Here is a 21,127-nt window from a genome sequence, read left to right on the forward strand (position 1 = left end):
CCATACTATAACATAAGGATAAAAAATAAAGTGCTGCAGCCAAACTGACATATGTTTTTCTTGTTGATTAGTGTATAAATGACTTGAAAGGGTGACATTATTGGTCAACATTTATATATTTTGCACAGTAAAAAACTACATCATATCCCTTCCGCGAATTCAGGTTTTTTGGTAACGATGGGTGATAACAGATTTGGTCATTAAGTCTCTTGTCACGCTCAGTTGCGTTAGCCAGCCAATTGACTCACGACAGCTTATGAGTAAAAGACAGATGGGTAGAAGCCAGAGTTAGTCATTTAGTCAGTAATATCATTTTGACAACAGGAAATGTAACAATGTAATAAGATAACAGCTTTAGAAATTGGCACTAGTCCTTTAGCATGTTTAGCCCTCACTAAACTGCCCAGAAGTTAGGTATCATAAGGACTAGTCGAAATTTGACATATTTAAGGGTTTTGCTATTTGTTATCATTATAAGGACTAGTGGGCTAAAAATGTTAGTTTCTACCGCTGAGATAACACTTCCATTTTGTTCTTAATAATTGATTTGATTGAGCATAATGTTTTCACTCCCTGCTATTCTGCAAATCTCTTATTAATCATGTGTATTGAAATACAGTTCAGTGAGATTAATCAATTGTGTTGTATTGGAAAACATTATGATGGTTGCTTAACCTTCAAACTTGCTTTTTACAGCATGGAAGTTCTACTGAAAATCAATAACTTGGTTCGAGAATGGATCAAAGATGTTAGTAGGCAAAAGGTAAGATCCCTTATTTACCTGATCAATAAGGTTTTTGTTCAACAAGTTTCAGTCACCCAGTTATGTTTAATAGTTACATTAACATATAATTAAAAAATGTCAATTTGACAGTCTCATTTAAAATCAGATCTCTTACTCCAATATGACATCCCTCCACATGAAGATCTGAGGACACTGTCATAGGAAATGCTGTCGAGTCAATCCTTAATGAACTTTGACAACTGATCTCTTGAGCATGTTGAGCCAATCAAATGTCAGCTTTCTAAAATGATTCATCTTCATTTCTTTACCACCTCAATTCACAATACTCAAACTAATCCTTCGATGGTACACCCTTTTGGGTGTAGATGTCATGGTGATCCAAATGACAGGGGATAAAATAGGTCTTCAGCAACCCATACTTGCCGTAAAAGGCGACTATGCTTGTTGTAAAAGGTGACTAACGGGATCGGGTGGTCAGGCTCGCTGAATTGGTTGATTCATGTCATCGATCCCAATTGCGTGGATCGATGCTCATGCTGTCAATTACTGGATTGTCTGGTCCAGCCTCGATGTTTTACAGACCGCCGCCATATACCTGGAATATTGCTGAGTGCGGCGTTAAACAACAAACAAACAAACAAACAAACAAACAAATGACAGGATGTATTAAATATCCACATTATCATGGTGCAGCCTTGTTTATCTACATTCAAAACTTGTTCCTATTTGGGATACAGAAATCAGAATTGCAAGTCGCTCATACATCAATTTCAAAGCCTTGATGCTGATTAGCTTATTAGAAAGTTGACCCGACACACCCTTTTATGGAGTTGTCCTCAGATCTTCTTGTAAAGAGGTACTGTATTGGACTTAAAGATGTGATGGAATAAAATTAGCACACTTGTATCAGTTTATAAGGATTATTGTTAAAGAAAATTCATATAAACAGGATAAAACATATTATGCATAATAAATATCTATTGGATGTCTTAATGCATGATTTACATCTTTTAACATTAAGATTGTTATTATTTATGATAGTCATGACTCTGATATGAATCATGACAATGGCTTATTAGGATTGACCCAATGTTTCATTTCAGAATAATATTCCGGAAAACAAAATTGACACTTTTGGCGGAAAAGTGTTTACATTTGGATCTTACAGATTAGGGGTTCATACGAAAGGTAATCCTTTTAACAGGTTTAACAACAACTTGAATGCGTGTGTTCATTGACTTTTGTATAGAAAAAAACATAGGTATTGTATTGCTTTTAATGTAAATTTATATGTGTTATCTTGACAGACTATTTTGTAAAAAAAAATTGGGAATAAATGTTATCTTGTTTGAAATAAGCATTTTTTAGGAGCTATTATTTTCTTAATTGGGGAGGTATTCTGACATAGGATTGCATTCAGTGCAATAATGTGAAAATAAGAGTGCACTTGCATTATACCGGATACCTGTTGGACATATTTGTTTGATGCTTTAAATACAGGGGCATGCTGCAGCGAGTAAATTTGGAAAATAGGGGGATAAAGATGCAAGTAAGCAGAAAAATATGGCCCTGCATGCATTTGTATGGTTTAATATGATGAAAATACGAAATTGAGTATCAAAGCAATTAATAAACATTGACAATCAGACGTCACAATCGAAAAATTACTCAAAAATAGAAGTTCCGTAAATGGCGTACGGCAGCCTCATCAGTTGCATGCATCAGGACCATATTTCAACACACTTATGTTTTATTCATTTTAATGACATTTACTTACGAAAGCTTTTATTACAAAGATGTGTAGGGGGCAAGCCCCCAAAAGCCCCTTTTGATTAAGCGAGACAGCTAAAAATGGCAGATGAAATACTTAGAAACCGTTATATAGGAAGGAGCTTGGCCAAACCCCTTCCAAAATGGCACAAGGTATCAGATATACTGCAATCTATCCAAAATAAGCATTAAGCCAGCTTATTCTATTGATCATGTTTTCAGTGAAATACAAATCACCTCGTCCAAGCCATCACATTATTAGATGACACTGCCTAGTTATCCTGCCTGGTGATCGGCATAAAGGGCATAACACAAGGACTGGTTGGCTCGGTGTCTGTATGATGCGACAAATCAGTTGCAAGACAGCCTCCAAATGACAGGTTAAAACATATCTATTCAAACAAACCAATATAAGTAGTGATTCAGGAATATAATCTGTTGTCCTCGGGCCTGTTTGAAATGAGAGGTTTCAGCAGTCAGTCCTCAATCACGATACAGGTACGGGGCTCTGGCTGCTATTGCCTGTATGAACTAGTCCAAATCATTAAGGCATCAGTATATTCTATTCCCTTTCCCAAGAAACCCTATAAGCAATAACCTATGTTCAACCGCAAGCGAGCAATTAGCAGATGAATATTCGGCACTATACATTAAGCCCCATTTCACCTCACCACATTTCTATATATTATATTAACTATATTAATATGAATTTGGAAATGAAACTTTCCCATTCTACTGATTATGAGGCCAATGTCGGCCTTAGAGAGGCCTAGTTAAATCCCTGTTATCATTGGTCTTGCTAGAACACCACTTTCAAATTCTTAAGAACTTAAAAAGTAAAATACCATGTAATAATATTTGAAGCTATGATGATAGAAAAGATGAATGATCGATACATTCATATCATGCATATTGTGGTCGAGGTTACTTTCTTATTCCTCTCCAGTATGAACAAGACATTACATATTTAATTGCTACGGTTAAACAGTTAAATCGCAAACCATGTTTCTGTAAATGTTCATCTGAATGGCATTGATAAACAAAAGCATTGAAATGAGAAATTGGCTTTTCATTACCTTTAATGGACTACCAGGGTATAACACAAGGCAGAAATGTTCGTCCAGCACACACAAATGTCTAGCATGGGCACAGAAGAAAAATATTGTGTGTCCCTCAGGATGCACAGTAATATTTATGGTTCCAAGGTCCTTGACAAGAAATATATAGGTCCTTGACAAGAAATATAAAGGTCCTTGACAAGAAATATAGAGATCCTGTACTTAAAGTAATCATCACATGTTACAGTGCACTACATTATACTACACCATTTTATTACTTTACAGGACCCTTGTATTTCCAGTAAGGACCCTTGAAATTAGTTATTGGAGGGTCCCCTGGACCCCTAGTTTAGTAAGTCAAGGAAACACCCTGAACTCAACATTGAACTGAGTGTAACTGATTACTGTGGTGTTGTGCAGGTGCTGATATAGACACACTGTGCGTGGCCCCCAGACATGTGGAGAGATCAGACTTCTTCGCCTCCTTCTATGAGCTAGTCAAACAGCAGGTCGAGGTCAAGGATCTAAGGGTGAGAATAATTCATACAAGAATCATTGCATATCATAAACCCATGCAGATTCTGGGAGAGATTGGTCCCCAGTAACCTATGCTTGTTGTGAGAGTGACTTAAATTGATTGGGTGGTCAGTATTGATGACTTAATTGGTTGCGTGCCATTGTACACTGATTGGAGGGGACATTGCTTATTATATCAACTGAGTTTCTGGTCAACGTGTAAAAGGCGACTATGCTTGTCGTAGGCTCTCTGACTTGGTTGATGCATGTCATCAATCCCAATTGCGATGTTCATGATATCAATCACTGGATTGTTTGGTCCAGACTCCATTATTTACAGACTGCCGTCATATAGCTGGAATATTGTTGAGTGCGGCGTAAAGCAACAAACAAACAAAACAAAACAAATCTGGTCAAGGTCTATCTAGAATTCTTTAGCAGCTGTCATGATACTGTGGAATATTTCTGCCCGGTCCAAATCAACTTTCGCTCACTCATGGTTTGTAGTCAGGGTTGAGTCTTTGCTGATGAACGAGGCTTTCAAAGAAATTCACTTGTTCTCATTACTTTTAATGCATTTTCGTATAAAACATCTGACATATTTAAAAAACATTTTTTGCGTGCCTGCTCTCATGCTGGTTGAGAGTGGAGATGAGAAACACATAAAAAATATGGATGGCCTTCTCATTATTACCGAGTTTCACCATCTATTTGGACCGATTATCATTTTTCTACATATTTCTTGCAGGCTGTAGAGGAAGCATTTGTACCTGTAATCAAAATGACGTTTGATGGGATTGAGGTAAGTGTTGCATCAACATGATAATCCTGATGCCATAATGGCATACCTTCAGCATGCATAAACATTCTCAGAAAATTAGTAATTGTTGCTCATCTCTGGGGAAATTTCATTTACCTTTCTTTCTGTTTGATTCATATGCTGGTGTTACTAACAGCAATAGATTAAGACTTTAGACGTGTTGGTTCATTTCTCTGTCTTTTTTTCAGTTGGATATGTTGTTTGCCCGCCTTGCTCTCCCAACAATTCCAGAGGACATTGATCTTAGGGAAGAAAACTTATTAAAGAATCTGGATGAGAAGAGTGTTCGTAGTCTCAATGGTAAGTCAAATGCTCCTAAACTTTGCAGGGATCTTAATACAGAATAAGTTATCAAAGGAAAACAATATAAATCTCTCTTGGCTAATGACTTGTTTACCTGTGGGGAGCCAGGTTAGAATTGGTTTCTAGTGGGCCAAGGCCCATTCCCCCCGGGCCAAGTCCCCCATGCCAATTGCCTGCCAGCTCAATTTCCTCCCCCAGTACCCAATTTCCCCGCCAATCACCCCCCCCTCCACTCTCCTACCCAGAGTTCCTTGCGGCCGGCAGCCAGCCAGCATAGTACCTCTGCCACAGGCCAGCGCCATGTGACGATTCGTCACATCTTTCACAGTCCATTCAAGATATTGAATATGCTTTTCATCCGTTTCATGTATGACAAGTCAACACATTTTCATAAACAAACGTCAAAGAATGGTTACGGTTCATTAAGAAAGTATCCTAATACGTGAAAATCTATTTGTTTTTGCGTAGTTATTCTTTGTTTACATTGGTTGTAAGGCTCCACTTGCTGTCATCGAAGCCTAACGGAGAGCTGGCGATACGGTCTTTTTTATGCATAAATATATATTGTCATGCAAATCACTGTCGCAGTTGTAGTAGCATATCTATATAATTATGCAAAACAGTATGTTGAGCGACCCCAAATACTTGCATTAGTCCGTTCTACATTGATTTCTGAAAAAGCGCGTTTGTTTACAAACAAGAGAAAAGTCCGGTCACGTGATATGCAAATTAGCCTGTGGCAGTGGTGTTATGCTGAGTCACCACTGCGCCGGAGTGTGCCCCCCTTCAGGCCTGGTACCATTTCTAGCACCCAAGTGTCTTAACCTTTAGCCGGCTGAATTATTTTCACACTTCTTACCCCTGCCTGCTGGATTAATTTAGCATAAGGCGCTCTAAAGAGGGTGGGTGATTTCAAACAGTCGGTGCTTCATTATACAAGGGCCAATTGAAGAAATATTTTGCACATTTATTCCTGATAGAAAACTACACAATACTATATAAAAATATCCTGATGTTTTCAATCATACCAAGGTTATGACCAAAGCGAACACAAAATTTGTAAATTTTCTTGAACTTACCTGAATTGCGTTATTGAAGGTTGTTTGAATTTCATGCTAGGAACCTTCTAATATCGTAACATTTTTGCAAATTGATTTCAATAATCATATCTCCGATAGCTTAATTTTAATTGAGTAAAAATTCGTTTTTTTTATCGGCATATAACAGCGCGATGGTAAATTATGAACCATTTCAGTAAATTTACTATCTAAACGTTAAATAGGAAAATAACTTAATTTTTCGAGGTCATCATGTCGGTTGCTGAAATACGAATATTCGGGTTAATCTGATGTGAAACAATAAATGACTTATAAATATTCACTAATCCTAATTTCAAGCGTTTTGGTTGAATATTTACGATATACAAAAATAAACAACCTGTGTCATGATGCTAGCAGACGTCCTAAAATCTAACATGACGCGCTTCACCCGACCTCCACATAACTTATTGCTATTCTAATATCAACAAAGTTTACATTGCCTTTATGAATATTACTTGGCGAAAGTTGACGATCTTCTCAATCGAAGAATGTTTTATATGTCATATTCCGATTAATATGACGAGAGAAAAACGAAAATAAAGATCGTGTATTCTGACAGCTCTATTTCAATAAGTGCAAAGGTCACCGGATGTGATGTCACAGACAGGGGTAGTCTGATGATAATCTTTCGTAACAAAACAATTACAGTAAATTTTGAAATAGTTCGCCTATCACATACAGCAAAAATATAAGTCGATACACAGTATCAGTAATCACCACTAACATGAAATAAAAATGTGACTTTGAAGATATGATTCGCGTATTAGTTAATCCGTTTGACCTTGCATGCTCCCGTGACCCGGAAACGGTAGACGATAAATCAACATGCCACATGCAAGTTTCTCGGTATCTTTTATTTGAACTTCTGTTGATATTTAAGAAACACCTTTCAATGTTACGGTGAATATAAATGGGACATGATTCATATTTCTGCGATGTACATGCTGATAAGTTTCACTACAACAAGTGTATCCCACGTAATACGTCTATGGATATCGTCGATCAGCAAGATCACCCTCTACAACAGGTGTGCGAAAATGGACTTGACAAAACGTGTTTCAAAATAACATCCCCGCATTGCTGAATATGTTAGGGTATTAATAAGCAATAAAATGCTACATACATGTTTTCGGTGTTAGTTCCATATTACATTTGGGATAGTTTTCCTTTCGGGAATACATTCATAGATTCTAGCATGATTTTAGAAGAGTTTTACGAAGGATTTCTAAATTTATTCCAAAAATATGAAGACCACCATGTTGCGTATTGATGATAGATTTGTAATTGTTTAATTATTTACAGCTGTTTACAGGTTTTAAAATTTTAAGTTATATTTAGTAGTTATTTTTTCCCTCAATGATTGTGTGTGTAAACAGTAAATATTGGTCTTTGCATCAGCACAGAGTAACTGATCAAACTTCAATTATTTTCTTTAGTTTAAACATACTTTTTCAACAATTTTCAACAATTATTATCTTTCACTCTCATCATTTTAATTTTAGTATTCCATGAATAATGAATAAATCAGATCCTTAACATATACATACTAAACTCATATGGACATTAATCTTGTGCATTATGTGGTTTGCTTCCAAATAAAACAATTCTGAAATATGATTTAATAGGAATATGATACATTAATTACAGTAACAGTACTTGTAACAGTACATGACATTTTTGTTTGTTTAATCACATGAACCATGGTGGCACATAAGCTGGTAAGTTAGCCATATGTTTCTTAGAAAATGCTATCTCGGCCTTCTGGTTGTAATGAAAAGAAACATGCCTGTGTACATGTTTACCCTTGCCAGATGTATTTTTTGCAGTCAACCAATCCATTACTTTTGTTCACCTTATGTGGTCTATTTTATAAATACATGTACTGCTTCGAAACTATTTTTCCTTTGTCTGCAATCACAGTATCACAACTTCCTCAGCTGGTGTGTATAAAAGTTCCCCTGTCATCTTGAAAAAAGAATTATAAAGGAAAGTCATATTTTCATTCAAAAACATATCTGTCTTTCTTTGAATACTCTTTGTCTAAGTGCCAGAAATGTCAGTGTCATAAAAATTTAAAAAAAAGATTTTCATAAGGACTTTTCTTAGATAGACCTAAGTCAAACCATGTGACAAGTTAGGTAGAATTATAACTTTATAAGCCCTCATTTCTGAGGTGTGCATATTTTTTCACATTTTTATATATTTTTAGGACAAAACGTGATCCGTGTAGATCTGCCTGTTTTGTTATGTAAAACAAATTCTTTTCTTAAAATGAGAAAAGGAATCATTCAGACGAATTTTTTTATCCCATTGATTCACAAAAACCAGTTGAAATGTACAGTGGTGACTTTTGTACCCAAAATTTCTAGTGATTTGGTACCCAAATGGGTATGTGATTTTGTAGATCTACCTAGAATTATATCAAAGATATACATTAATTTTGGTGTCTTAAACTTAACATAATATCACTTTCCTATCAAAACAATACATTCTAACTTAGGTTTAACCAAGTTAACTGGCCTCTTCTTCAGTGACAAGACGTCAATTTTCTCTCAAAACTAAACAATCAATTTCAAGGATCACAGTCATATTCATATTATGAACTTGATGAAATATTTTATTATGTGTTCTGTTCATCTACATGAAAACATAAATATAATTATAGATCTATTGTCTTATTTTCTTAGGTATAAATTCACAAAGTATTTTGGGTACAATTTCATTTGTTTTGGGTACAAAATCACATATAGGAGCCTAGAATCTATTAGATCTATATATTTACACTACCTCGTCGTGTACCAAAATTTTAATCGGTTCAGAGGACGGGTGGTTGTCAGAAAGTTTTCAACAACATCTTTAATATTTTAAATTGTTCTTTTTGTAATGTCAGACCAATAACAATGTTATGTTGTTATTATTATGGCATATCAATACGTTATATCGTTCTCATTGTGTTCGTTTTCAGAAAATATTTTAAAATCAAAATCATCGAGCGTGAAATCCATTAGGGTTTCGGATTTAAACTTACACATTTGATGTGGACAATCACGAAGAAATATGAAACAAATAGGAGTGAAGACTGCTCTCCAGATCAATAAATATAGTAAATAGTTGACAAAAAATAGTAAATTATGTATTTTCTTTTGAATTTGAATCTATTTCGGAATTTCTTTATGATAGCTTACCAATTAACTTTTGCATATTTTGCTTCCATGTGTCACATGCGGTACGTGCTTCCGGTTTCAGAAATTATAGCTAAAATTGCAAATATTTTGATTATTTCTCGTAAACTGCATTATTTTGCTGTTCAATAGTTTACCTAGAATGTATATCAGTTCAGATTTTGCGTATCATCCAATATTTGTCCTTTTTTGCAGTGTTTGTTGACTTCGTTCAACTCAACAAATCGCGAGTTAGGCCACGCCCAAACGTATCACTGACGTTTGTCGGCTTGTCAATGTGTCCGAAAGTTTTATCAAACGAAATCATTTGCAAACTCTTTAAAACTGATTTTTTTTTTTACAAAGATTTATACATACGTGTCAATAATTCTAGAAAATTAAGTTAGATGTACCAAAATGGTTGTAATAGTCTAACGGGATAACTATGCATGTGGAGTTGTTTGTTTACCGCCGTTGCCATGATCGTACAAGTTCCATCCAATCAATGATGTTACGATTCAGATTGTTTTTGTTTACAATTAGTTACACCGAAATTTGCTAATTTTTAGAAATTAAGGAACATGAGTGTTTTCCTTTCGTCAGCAAACAAAAATTTATGATCGAATAGGAAAAATGATGAAATTATAAAGAAAATATCGGACTGTATGCCGCTCAACGTGAAGTGCCTAAAGTCAACAATGGCCGTTTCTGGTAGTGGTGTGCTGAGAAGTTTGACCAAAACTTTTTTAACTCGCGATATTTTCTTTTTGAGGTAAATAAATGACTGAAAGTTTTTATATTGAGCAAGCTGAGCATTTATGCATGTCATACGTAATTTAAATGTTACGCAAAGCCTTCTTGGTAAATAGATATGGCGAGTTTTATTTTGGGGTGTCGTTATGCTATTTGCCTGTCGAATGGGTTTGACATCAGATGCACGGGAATGGACACCTCTGTCTAATGGGTTCGACGTTAGCGTGCAGAGCTTAAGAGACTAAATTGAATTTGATGGCTAGATTTGTTGACTTAGTTGATTGGGTGTCATTGTACCATTCAGTTATTTACAGGACACGTTAAGAAGCTTGAATATTGTTGGAGTTAAACAACACTTTCACTCACTCACTCACTCACTCACTCACTCACTCACTCACTCACTCACTCACTATGGCCTGTTTGATATTGCGTTATGATGTCTCAATATCAATATCGAATGTGACTGATAACATGAGAGTAAGTACTCATTGGCTCAAAATTTATCTAGAGCCCTGGTTTCTGAAATGCTATACACTGTTATCATGGTTGCCTTTGCTTCAGGTTGCAGAGTCACTGATGAGATCCTGTATCTTGTGTCAAACAAGGAAAACTTCAGAATGACACTCCGTGCGATAAAACTTTGGGCTAAAAGTAAGTTCTCTTTTTCTGCATTGTAAGACATTTAATGGGAATTGTCAGTTTACTCACAAAAGCTTTTGAGAAATGTAGAGAAATTTTGAAAAAACTTAAAGGGAGACTAGACAGTCTGTTGATTTTCAGTGTTGGTCTAGACATTAAGATGTTGCTATGTAATCAGTGTTGTCATTTCCTGGTAGATATTACAAAACCTGACTTGAGTCTTAAAGTAATACATTTAAAGAAACTTGATATAAATTACAGTACCGTTTGTATGCTGAAACTTACAAAAAAAGTGTTATATGGGTGCCGACAATATTAAGTGACATAGATTCAATCAAGATACAGAAAAGGTGGAATTTGTTTTCCATTTTTTATGACATTTTAGTGTTATATTTTCTCTGTTTTGTGTTTGGTTAATACTTTTGATGATAAATGGTGGTTGGTTCTGTTATTGCAGAGAAAGGTATCTACTCCAATGTCCTTGGTTATCTGGGTGGAGTGTCGTGGGCCATGCTGGTAGCCCGGGTGTGTCAGCTTTACCCCAAGGCAGCACCTGCCACTCTTGTACATAAGTTTTTCCTTGTGTTCTCCAAATGGTATGTGTGCATGTGCCTGTGTCACAGATATCTACATCTTTATGGGTTAATGGTACACTTATTACTATATTTATGCTGCATCTTGTTTACAATACTACTCTGAAATGGCTAAACAGTTTATGTTGATTAAGCAACCCTATTTACAAATGTGACTTTGCACTTTACAAGAGTCTTTTCTCTTAGAATGTGTTTTGAAAATGAGTCACCTCAATCATTTCTGTGGCCCATTTTTAGTTCTTTCATTATGGCAGAGTTTTAATCAACCCTGTTTCCCATCTGTCGATATCATGAATGGCTTATTGATTTGTTCCATTTAAATAAGTGTGGCAATGGAATTCAAATAATGTTTGCCTTACTTTTGCAGGGACTGGCCAAATCCTGTACTTCTGAAGCCTCTTGATACTGAAAACAAACTGGGTTTTCCGATTTGGGATCCTCGAGTATGTTCACCTTTCTTTATGATTTGGTGAATTGAACCATTTAAGAGGTAGAAGAATGATTTAGAGTGATTTAGGAAAAGGTTTCATGCAAACAAGGAAGCAGTCTCATTATATATTTTTTAGTCCACTTTTAGCTGACAATTATCAAGAAATGATACAAGTTAGTTATTTGATTGTGGGGGTGGTGGGGTAGCCTGGTGGTTAAGTGTTTGTTTCCAACATTGGTACAATATGTGAAACTGAGATTCCCCTGCTGTGATATTGCTAGAAAAATGCTAAAAGCAGTGTAAAACCATGCTCTCACTCACACGCTGTTTGAACGTTGCTTTATGATATACTATCAGTCACAGGACCTGATTATTTTCAGGCAACCGTCATATACACGATATTGCTGGAATATTGCTGAGTGGGGGGTTAAACGACGAACAAATCAAGAGACTTGATTATGTGAAAAGAGACTTGACACCTGTTGTTCTTGTATGTGCAGGTGAACCCATCCGACCGGTTCCATCTGTTTCCCATCATCACCCCAGCCTACCCCCAACAGAACTCCACCTACAACGTGACCAACTCAACACGAGCCATCATGAATGATGAGTTCCATGAGGGTAGGTACCACTGAGCCTGTTTAATATTAACTAGTAAGTCAAGAATATGTTCGGGAATGCCACACAGGTTGTATGAGCATGTTGGAACAACAACTTCTGCAGCCAGGACTTCTCACAGCTGCGTCTTTCTAGTCAGAAAACAGAAGTAAAAGCCCTAAGGTAGTAATGCAGGATAAGTATCCAAATGTAAAAAATATTAAGATTTTACTAATTATTTAAGTGGTACCTACATTCAAATACAGAAGTGATGGTATGCATAAACTCAACTGTATCTGAAATAACTACTACAGGTCTGGCAGTTGTTACAAAGATCTATGAGGGAAAGGCAGACTGGTCAGAGCTCTTTACACCCTCAAACTTCTTCCAGAAATACAAGTAAGTGCTTCTCTTTGTCGTACATGTATTGTAAATATATGATAAATATCCCATTGTATGTCTTCCCTTTCCCCTTATGACTTTATAGGCCCCCTTTTCTATTTGAATGAAAAGAAGCACTATCAGAATTAATGTAAGCAATATCGTGTGTACAGCTACCAGGTGCGAAGGAATACTTTCAAATGCGATATAAATGCAGTAACTTTTGTCGAAAGATTGGTTCTCATTGGAATCACCCACAGTCACTACTGGAACCGACAGCATCAACAACCGAACACATTCGGTCATATCTGTTTAATTTCGCATTTCGCATTTCTCCAAACTACAACACTACTTACTGTCGCCACAGCGTGCGAAACATGGCAGAAGAGAAACAGAAGTGTTTTAATTGTCGCTTGATGTAACTCTAATTTAGAAGTTAAGTGTGCACTGAACGTAAATTAATTACATTAAGTAATACGTTACCACTGTTATACCGAGGCTGTTGTCTCCCACAACTGCTGCTATAGCGAAATCTACCACAGAGATCTCAATTACCTCATGCAGCACGTGCGTAGCCACCTAGCTGCCATGTGACACCCTTGACTCTTGTCTCCTTCGTCTGCTTAGCAAGACGTGTTTTCTCCTGCTGAAGCGTTCCTTGAAGATTTGGTGATATTTATTATAGTTTATTCTCTAATAAACTGTGCTTTTATGGGGCGTTGCGGTAGCTACGCTTGGTTATAATTTTCCCGCCAAACGGAAAATTTTTCCCGCCCTATTTTCTATATACTTGCGGGGTTCGCGTATGCACGTTGTGTTTTACGTTTCCCCTGTTCTTGTATGTTTTGGGGGTTAACATAACTTATTTCTTTAATAAAAGTTATATGTGTATGTTATATGTTCACATTGCTCGTTTATTTTCTTGTGAAAATGTTCGTTTGTGAATCATTGTGGTGCGTGCGTTGTAACCATGTTTTGTTCTTTGTTTATAGCAAACAATCAATGTCTGACATGGATATGTCCCCAGTATCCACCCCCTCTACCCCTGCTCCTCGGAGTTATGGGGTGTGCAGAAAGTTTTTGTCGTCCCGGGATCCCCACGTTCGTTGCCCGCGGTGCAGGGTTCCTTGCGGGGACACCCGGTGCATCCTGTGCGAAGGTCTGGGGCCTGCGGATTTTGAGCGGTACCGGCTGTACGTACAGTCCGTCTCCACCCCTGTGGTGGCCGGTTCGTCCGGTCGGGGTCCCCGTGCGGGTACCACCTCCTCGGCTGCGGCGGATCCCCTTGCGGCCCTCGGGCTGTCTGGGGATTCCGTCGCCGCATTGTTGTCGAAACTTGTGGATTCCATGCTGGCGGCCTTATCGCAAGATAGGCCGCTGGCTGTTCCGTCCCCGGCCTCTTCGGTGGCCGCGGGGTCGGACGCGGGGTCCACCGGTAAAGCGGCGGATCTCTTGGCGGCCCGTGTGCTGTCCGGGGATTCCGTCGCTGCATTACTTGCATAACTTGTGGACTCCAAGCTGGCGGCCTTATCTCAGGATAGGCCGCTGGCTGTTCCGTCCCCGGCCACTTCGGTGGCCGCGGGGTCGGACGCGGGGTCCACCGGTACGGCGGCGGCTCCCGTGGTCACCGGTCCTTCCCCCGAACCGTTGCTCCCGCTATCGGTTTAGGACCGCGTGGCCATGGTTTATGACCTCTTTGAGGACATGCCCCGGCCGGTACCGCGGGGAATCCACGACTGTGGGTTCCTCCGAGGTATACGATGAGTCTTCCGACTCGGCTTTCCCCGCATCAACCTTGCTGCGCGGTTTCAAGCCTTCCTTGGAGAACGCCTTCGCGGCGGCCTCCGGTCGGGGTCTCCCGTTGCCTCCGACGTCGTGGAGAAAGGGTTTATTCCCGGTACATGACCTTGCCTTTCCCGAGGCTGGTCCTACCGCGGAGGCCCATGTTGAGCGGTTGGGTGTCCGTGCCCCACCGGCTGCTACGGTAACGCAAGCTACCTTGCACCAGCTGGACGCCCTCGCTCGGCACTCCATGTCTCACGGAGACACTTACTTGGCTGCAGCGGCCCGTCTGGTCAAAGGTTCTCCCACGGACCGTGACCAGCGCATTTACAACTGCCTGCTCAGTTTAAATGCTTCCCTGGAGTACGTTGCCGAGGACTCTCGGCACACACTTGCTCTTGTTGGGTCCCTGCATAGGCGCCTGGGTGCCGCTCCTAACCGGAGCGCGCCCCAGGCTGCTGCGGCCGGTAGGTCTAAGGGGTCGGGTTCTTCTTCCTCTGGGAAGTAGCCCCGCCCTGAGGGCTCCGGTATGGGCAATCAGCTGCCCTTTCGCGGGAAAACGGGGAACTGGGGGAAGCCCAAGTGGTCGACGGACGGCAAGGGCCCCTCCAGGTGACTCTCATTGGAGGGGTTCGTATGCCGACAGCGCCAACTTCGGTTGGCCCTTAGGCGAACCCGAGTCACTTGGCCCTGGACAGTTGCGCCTGTCGCAACCTGTCAGGGCCCCCTCTCCTTCCCCAGTGGGAGCCAGACTCCAGACTTACTGGGAGAATTGGGAACAAGTGTTCGACGACCCGTGGGTGGTCAACACGATTCGGTACGGCTATCGGCTTGATCTCAAAGCGAATCCGCCGCTCACCGTTGCCCCGTTGGCAGGTTTCGTTTCGGAAACCGATCTTCCCATCCTCGCCGATGCCATTGGCAGGTTGGTGGAAAAGGGGCAGTACGGGAGTTAGCTCCACCAGAAATAACACCGGGGTTTTACTCCAGGATATTTCTCGTTCCCAAGTAGGACAGTGCCGAACTCAGAATGATTCACACGTCCGCTCCCTGGCTGTTCACCCGGTTAACCACCCCCATAGTGGGGTTCCTCCACAGGAGGGGTGTCCGGTACTTCGCGTACCTGGACGACTCGCTAGTAGCAAATCGAATGACGGACACCCTGTCACGCCATCTCGATTTCGCACGTCGGCTCTTGGAGCAATTTGGGTGGATTATCAATCTCCCCAAGAGCGAGTTAACCCCTTCTCAGAACTTGCTGTTCATCGGAGGTCGGTTCAACACGGTGTCCCATCGCCTCTTTGTCCCCCCAGACCGGTGGCACAAAATTCAGGCGATGATTGCCAAAGTCTTAGCGGTGCAACAGACTGTTCACTTTTGGGAACAGCTGTTAGGGCTACTTGTATCAGCCCAGGACTGCACCGCACGGGGTCGTCTCCAACTCCGCCCGCTGCAACGGTTTTTAATCCAGTTGTTAGCAACGGAGGTGAACAGTGCGACCGTCGCCCTCCCGGATCGGCTCCGACCGCATCTGGAGTGGTGGACGGTCCCTTACATTGTCTTATCAGGAGTCTCTATGCGGCCCTACCGGGCCACGTTGACCCTGTATACAGACGCCTCTCTAGTGGGCTGGGGCGCCCATCTAAAGGGGGAGGTGAGCTCGGGGCTGTGGTGCTTAGACGAACTAGGTCTTCACATCACTTGTCTCGAGTTCAAGGCAGTGATCAACGCAGTCAATCACTGGAAGCATCGTCTCGTCGACGCCCGGCTCATGCTGGCGACCGACAACACGACGGTAGTGTCCTATGTGAACAAACTGGGGGGAACCCACAGTCACTCGCTACTCGATCTCACGTTCGAGTTTTACGCTCTGGTGGACAGTGTCCCGTGCCAGATACGCGCCCGTCACATCCCAGGTGTGCGGAACGTACTGGCCGATGCCCTATCGAGGCCTCAGGATCCGAGCCCCACAGAGTGGATGCTGAACCCAGTAGTGTTTCAGTGGCTGTGCGAACGTTTGGGTCGTCCGATGGTCGACCTGTTCGCAACGCGGTTCAACAATCAACTCCCGTTGTTTGTATCACCAGTCCCGGTCCCGAGGGCCATCGATCACGATGCTCTTGCGTTAGACTGGACGGGCTTGGTCGCTTATGCTTACCCGCCGACAGCGTTGATACCACACATTCTAAGCCGGCTCCGAGGAGTTCGCTGTCGAATGTTACTGATCGCGCCCATGTGGCCGAACAGATCGTGGTACCCCGACTTGCTGACCCAGGTCACGCAGTCGCCACTTCCACTGCCTGTGAGACCGGATCTCTTGATCCACCCTCACACCCGTCAGCTTCATCCAAACGCAGGGCAGTTCAATCTGCACGCGTGGATGTTGTCACCGAGCGTCTGAGGAGTAAAGTTTTTTCTCGCCGGGCGTCTCGGGCATACGTTAGTATGCATCGTGATTCTACCCAGAAGGTGTATAATGCACGTTGGGTTATTTTCACGAAGTGGTGTTGTAAACATCACATTCATTCGCCAGATAAGGTATCTGTGCAGGATATTGCTCGTTTCATGTCTCACTTGCGAGAGACCCGGAAACTCTCCGGGGGTTCCATTGCCAACTATGTCTCGTCCGTTGCTACGGTACGGGACGTTGCTATGGGTACCAGTCTCTCCAAAGAGCCGGTGATACGGGGTATTATCAAGGGTTTCAAACAGCACGATCTTAAGAAGGGCCGCCTTCGGGCACCGGCCTGGGATCTTTCCCTAGTGTTGCAATCACTTACGGAAGCTCCGTATGAACCCTTGCATAGTGCTTCGTTCCGGCATGTAACTTGGAAAACAGCATTTTTCCTCTCCTTTGCCACGGCGGCACGTGTATCCGAAATTCATGCACTCGATGTCGCCAAGGTACGATTCGATAGGGGTGACGAAGGAGCGGTCCGCCTGGGCCTGCTCATGGGCTTCGTCGCCAAGAATCAGAGAGTCGGGCAAACGGAGAGAGAATTCACTGTAAGATCACTCAAAGAAATCTTACATCCTGCTGATACTGAGGACAGAGCGCTGTGTCCGGTTAGGGCCCTTAAGTATTATCTTAAGGCTTCGAATGAACGTAGACAAGGGCGTGACCGTCTGTTCATATCGTGTAACCCTAATCGCACGGTTGACATACCTCGCAACTCGATTGCGTTGTGGCTTCGTTCTGTCATCAATCTGGCGTACCGGTCTCGGGGGTTACCGGTAGCGGGGTCAAACCCGCACGAGATCAGGGCGCTAGCAGCAACATTTGCCCTACACTCGAATATCTCTGTTCGCAGAATATTACGAGGTTGTTACTGGCGTTCTGACTCGGTTTTTGCCAATCATTACCTCAAACAGGTCGCTGATGCCGTCGTGGAGAGTGTGCACCGTCTTGGCCCGCGGATCGCGGCGCAAGCGGGCACCTAAGGGGTGTGCCCAGCGCAATTCCGAACTCCTCAGGCGTCTGACCTTGCACGGTGGTCAATCTGGGTCTACTCCAATGTTCCCACTGCCGTGGGTACAGGAGTTGGGGTCCCGCAAACCAGCGCACTCACACCACAGGTGAGGGCGGCTTTTTGTGTGCTTTGTCCTTATTTGTATTTTGACAATTATGTCTTTAATTGTCTGTCGTGTATCCCAACCTTGTGATGCATGCTTACAAATACTGGAATTAGGTCACGCGCCTAATGCATACTTTAAGTAGGCTTGCTCTGGGATATACGGTCTGAATGAAATTAATTTCCCTCTTTTCGACTGTTTAACCTGATCTAAGATTAAGCTCACGCGGATACAGTGTTCTCATCCGCTGCGGCGATGAAATACCTATCCAGTGGGGCCGTTTGAAGTCACCAATCGTTTTGGCAATGACGATTGAGCCTTACGGTATGCGCTTGACAGTGCTTTGGTATTCCTATAGGGTAACGCCTAGCTAGGTGCATGCGCATCGAGTGCTTCCGCCTTGGTGTTTACTTCCGCTGGTCGGAAGGAACGCTAGCAGTCAGGATTCGGGTTGTAGGTGCTCCCCACCGCCTACTGTGGTAGTCAGCCTCGGTATAACAGTGGTAACGTATTACTTAATGTAATTTGTAGAATTTTCCTATTCGGAATATTCTATAAGTAATACGTTACCACTGGGCTGCTGCCCGCCCGTCCGTCCCTCGAGCACTTGCTCTCGCAGGAGACAAGAGTGAAGGGTGTCACATGGCAGCTAGGTGGCTACGCACGTGCTGCATGAGGTAATTGAGATCTCTGTGGTAGATTTCGCTATAGCAGCAGTTGTGGGAGACAACAGCCTCGGTATAACAGTGGTAACGTATTACTTATAGAATATTCCGAATAGGAAAATTCTACAATTATTCCCCTTTGATACAGATTTACACATTTTCAGTCATAATGTATTTTGTTGGCATTATCGATATATTTTGATGAGATAAATTACTTCACCCGTAACTTAATTTGCTGTATACGTCTTAGAGCTAGGTCTAGTATTTGCCCAATAATTGTTGATATAACAGGGCTAATAAACAATTTTGTCAATCAATGTCAGCAGTAAGGACTTCATCTGCGGCTGATTGGCACTTAAACAATTATATTAATTTATATGTATTTAATTAACATATGTCATTAATAATCTCGATGTGTGTGTTTTGGTAACCACACAGTTGTCCAGATTGCTGGAATCTGTTGGGCGGATGGGCCAGATGTCAGACATCTGCAGCGTGTTCGGAGACCATACTGACTACTGCCCACTATTTGCAATAGCTGGTACAAGAAAACACATTTCCAAATTTAGATAACAAATTCTGATACATTTGAATACCAGTTGCTCAAAGCCATATGTTTTATGCTTTGAGTCAGACTAACCAAAAGAAATTACTTTGAAGTCACTTATTGCTGCCATTTCTAGCACCCTTTTTTCTGGAAAAGATGTTGTCAATTAACTATGATCGGCTTTTGACTGGTAGAGCTGAAGTTATTCTGCTGCATTTGACCTGAGCTTCCCAAAGCGGCTGTGCACATATTCTGCTACAGACCACTGTCAAATCCGATAATGTTTCTTTTCGTTTGAATAATAAAGCATTTGGTTCCAATAAGGAACTGTGCTACCAATACGCCTTCTTTTTAAACCCAATTAACACTTTTTATTCAAATAGATAGGAGTGCCTGACATTGCTTGAGAAGTGATGTACTTAATGTTTCTGTTGCAGACACTATATTGTACTGGTTGCAAGGGCTGAGGAAGAGGAACACTATCTAGAATGGTGAGTCCTCACTGACCCTCATTTCAAGGACTGTGTTGTGGACCACGGTTCGAACAGGTCCCCAGCACTTTCTTGTCATAAGAGGTGCCTGAATGGTATTGATTGCTTGTCATAAGAGGTGCCTGAATGGTATTGATTGCTTGTCATAAGAGGTGCCTGAATGGTATTGATTGCTTGTCATAAGAGGTGCCTGATTGGTATTGATTGCTTGTCATAAGAGGTGCCTGAATGGTATTGATTGCTTGTCATAAGAGGTGACTGAATGGTATTGATTGCTTGTCATAAGAGGTGACAATGGTATTGATTGCTTGTCATAAGAGGTGCCTGAATGGTATTGATTGCTTGTCATAAGGGGTGTAATAATTGCATTGGTTGCTTTTCATGAGAGGTGACTAAATTGTATAGGTTGCTTGTCATAAGGGGTGTAATAATGGTATTGGTTGCTTGTCATAAGGGGTGTTACAATTGTATTAGTTGCTTGTCATAAGGGGTGTAATAATTGTATTGGTTGCTTGTCATAAGGGGTGTAATAATTGTATTGGTTGCTTGTCATAAGAGGTGACCGAATGGTATTGATTGCTTGTCATAAGAGGTGACTGAATGGTATTGATTGCTTGTCATAAGAGGTGACTGAACAGTATTGGTTGCTTTTCATAAGAGGTGTCTGAATTGCATTGGTTGTTAATCATTAAAGATGACTGAATTGTATAGGTTTCTTGTCATAAGGGGTGTAAAATTGTATTGGTTGCTTGTCATAAGGGGTGTAATAATTGTATTGATTGCTTTTCATTTGGGGTGTAATAATTGTATTGGTTTCGTGTCATAAGGGGTGTTATAAGTGTATTGGTTGCTGGTCATGAGGGGTGTAATAATTGCATTGGTTGCTTGCCATAAGGGGTGTAAAATTGTATTGCTTTCTTGTCATAAGGGGTGTAATAATTGTATTGGTTGCTTGTCATAAGGGGTGTAATAATTGTATTGGTTGGTTGTCATAAGGGGTGTAATAATAATATTGGTTGCTTGTCATAAGGGGTGTAATAACCCATTGGTTGCTTTTCATAAGGGGTGTAATAATTGTATTGGGTGCTTTTCATAAGGGATGTAATAATTGTATTGGGTGCTTTTCACAAGGGGTATAATAATTGTATTGGGAGATCAGACTCTGTGACTCTGTGCTTGATCTCGTTCCATGATGACAGGGAT

The 21,127-nt window shown here is 41.2% G+C and overlaps 1 protein-coding gene across 1 annotated transcript in view; it reads left to right on the plus strand.

The window, feature by feature from the left end:
* The window catches only part of LOC124140962 (poly(A) polymerase type 3-like), a 30,319-nt gene that overhangs the window by 1,164 nt on the left and 8,028 nt on the right, over window positions 1–21,127 (plus strand). The window contains exons 3-13 of the mRNA XM_046508806.2: window positions 697–763; window positions 1,849–1,933; window positions 3,994–4,103; window positions 4,838–4,891; window positions 5,098–5,209; window positions 10,788–10,877; window positions 11,323–11,461; window positions 11,826–11,901; window positions 12,389–12,509; window positions 12,800–12,884; window positions 19,871–19,924. Of these exons, the coding sequence (XP_046364762.2) occupies window positions 697–763; window positions 1,849–1,933; window positions 3,994–4,103; window positions 4,838–4,891; window positions 5,098–5,209; window positions 10,788–10,877; window positions 11,323–11,461; window positions 11,826–11,901; window positions 12,389–12,509; window positions 12,800–12,884; window positions 19,871–19,924 (993 nt within the window). The remainder of the gene's footprint in view (window positions 1–696; window positions 764–1,848; window positions 1,934–3,993; window positions 4,104–4,837; window positions 4,892–5,097; window positions 5,210–10,787; window positions 10,878–11,322; window positions 11,462–11,825; window positions 11,902–12,388; window positions 12,510–12,799; window positions 12,885–19,870; window positions 19,925–21,127) is intronic.

The sequence above is a fragment of the Haliotis rufescens genome, unplaced genomic scaffold (assembly GCF_023055435.1).
Source record: "Haliotis rufescens isolate VD_foot unplaced genomic scaffold, xgHalRufe1.0.p SCAF_3, whole genome shotgun sequence".
Classification (NCBI taxonomy): Eukaryota; Metazoa; Mollusca; class Gastropoda; order Lepetellida; family Haliotidae; genus Haliotis; species Haliotis rufescens.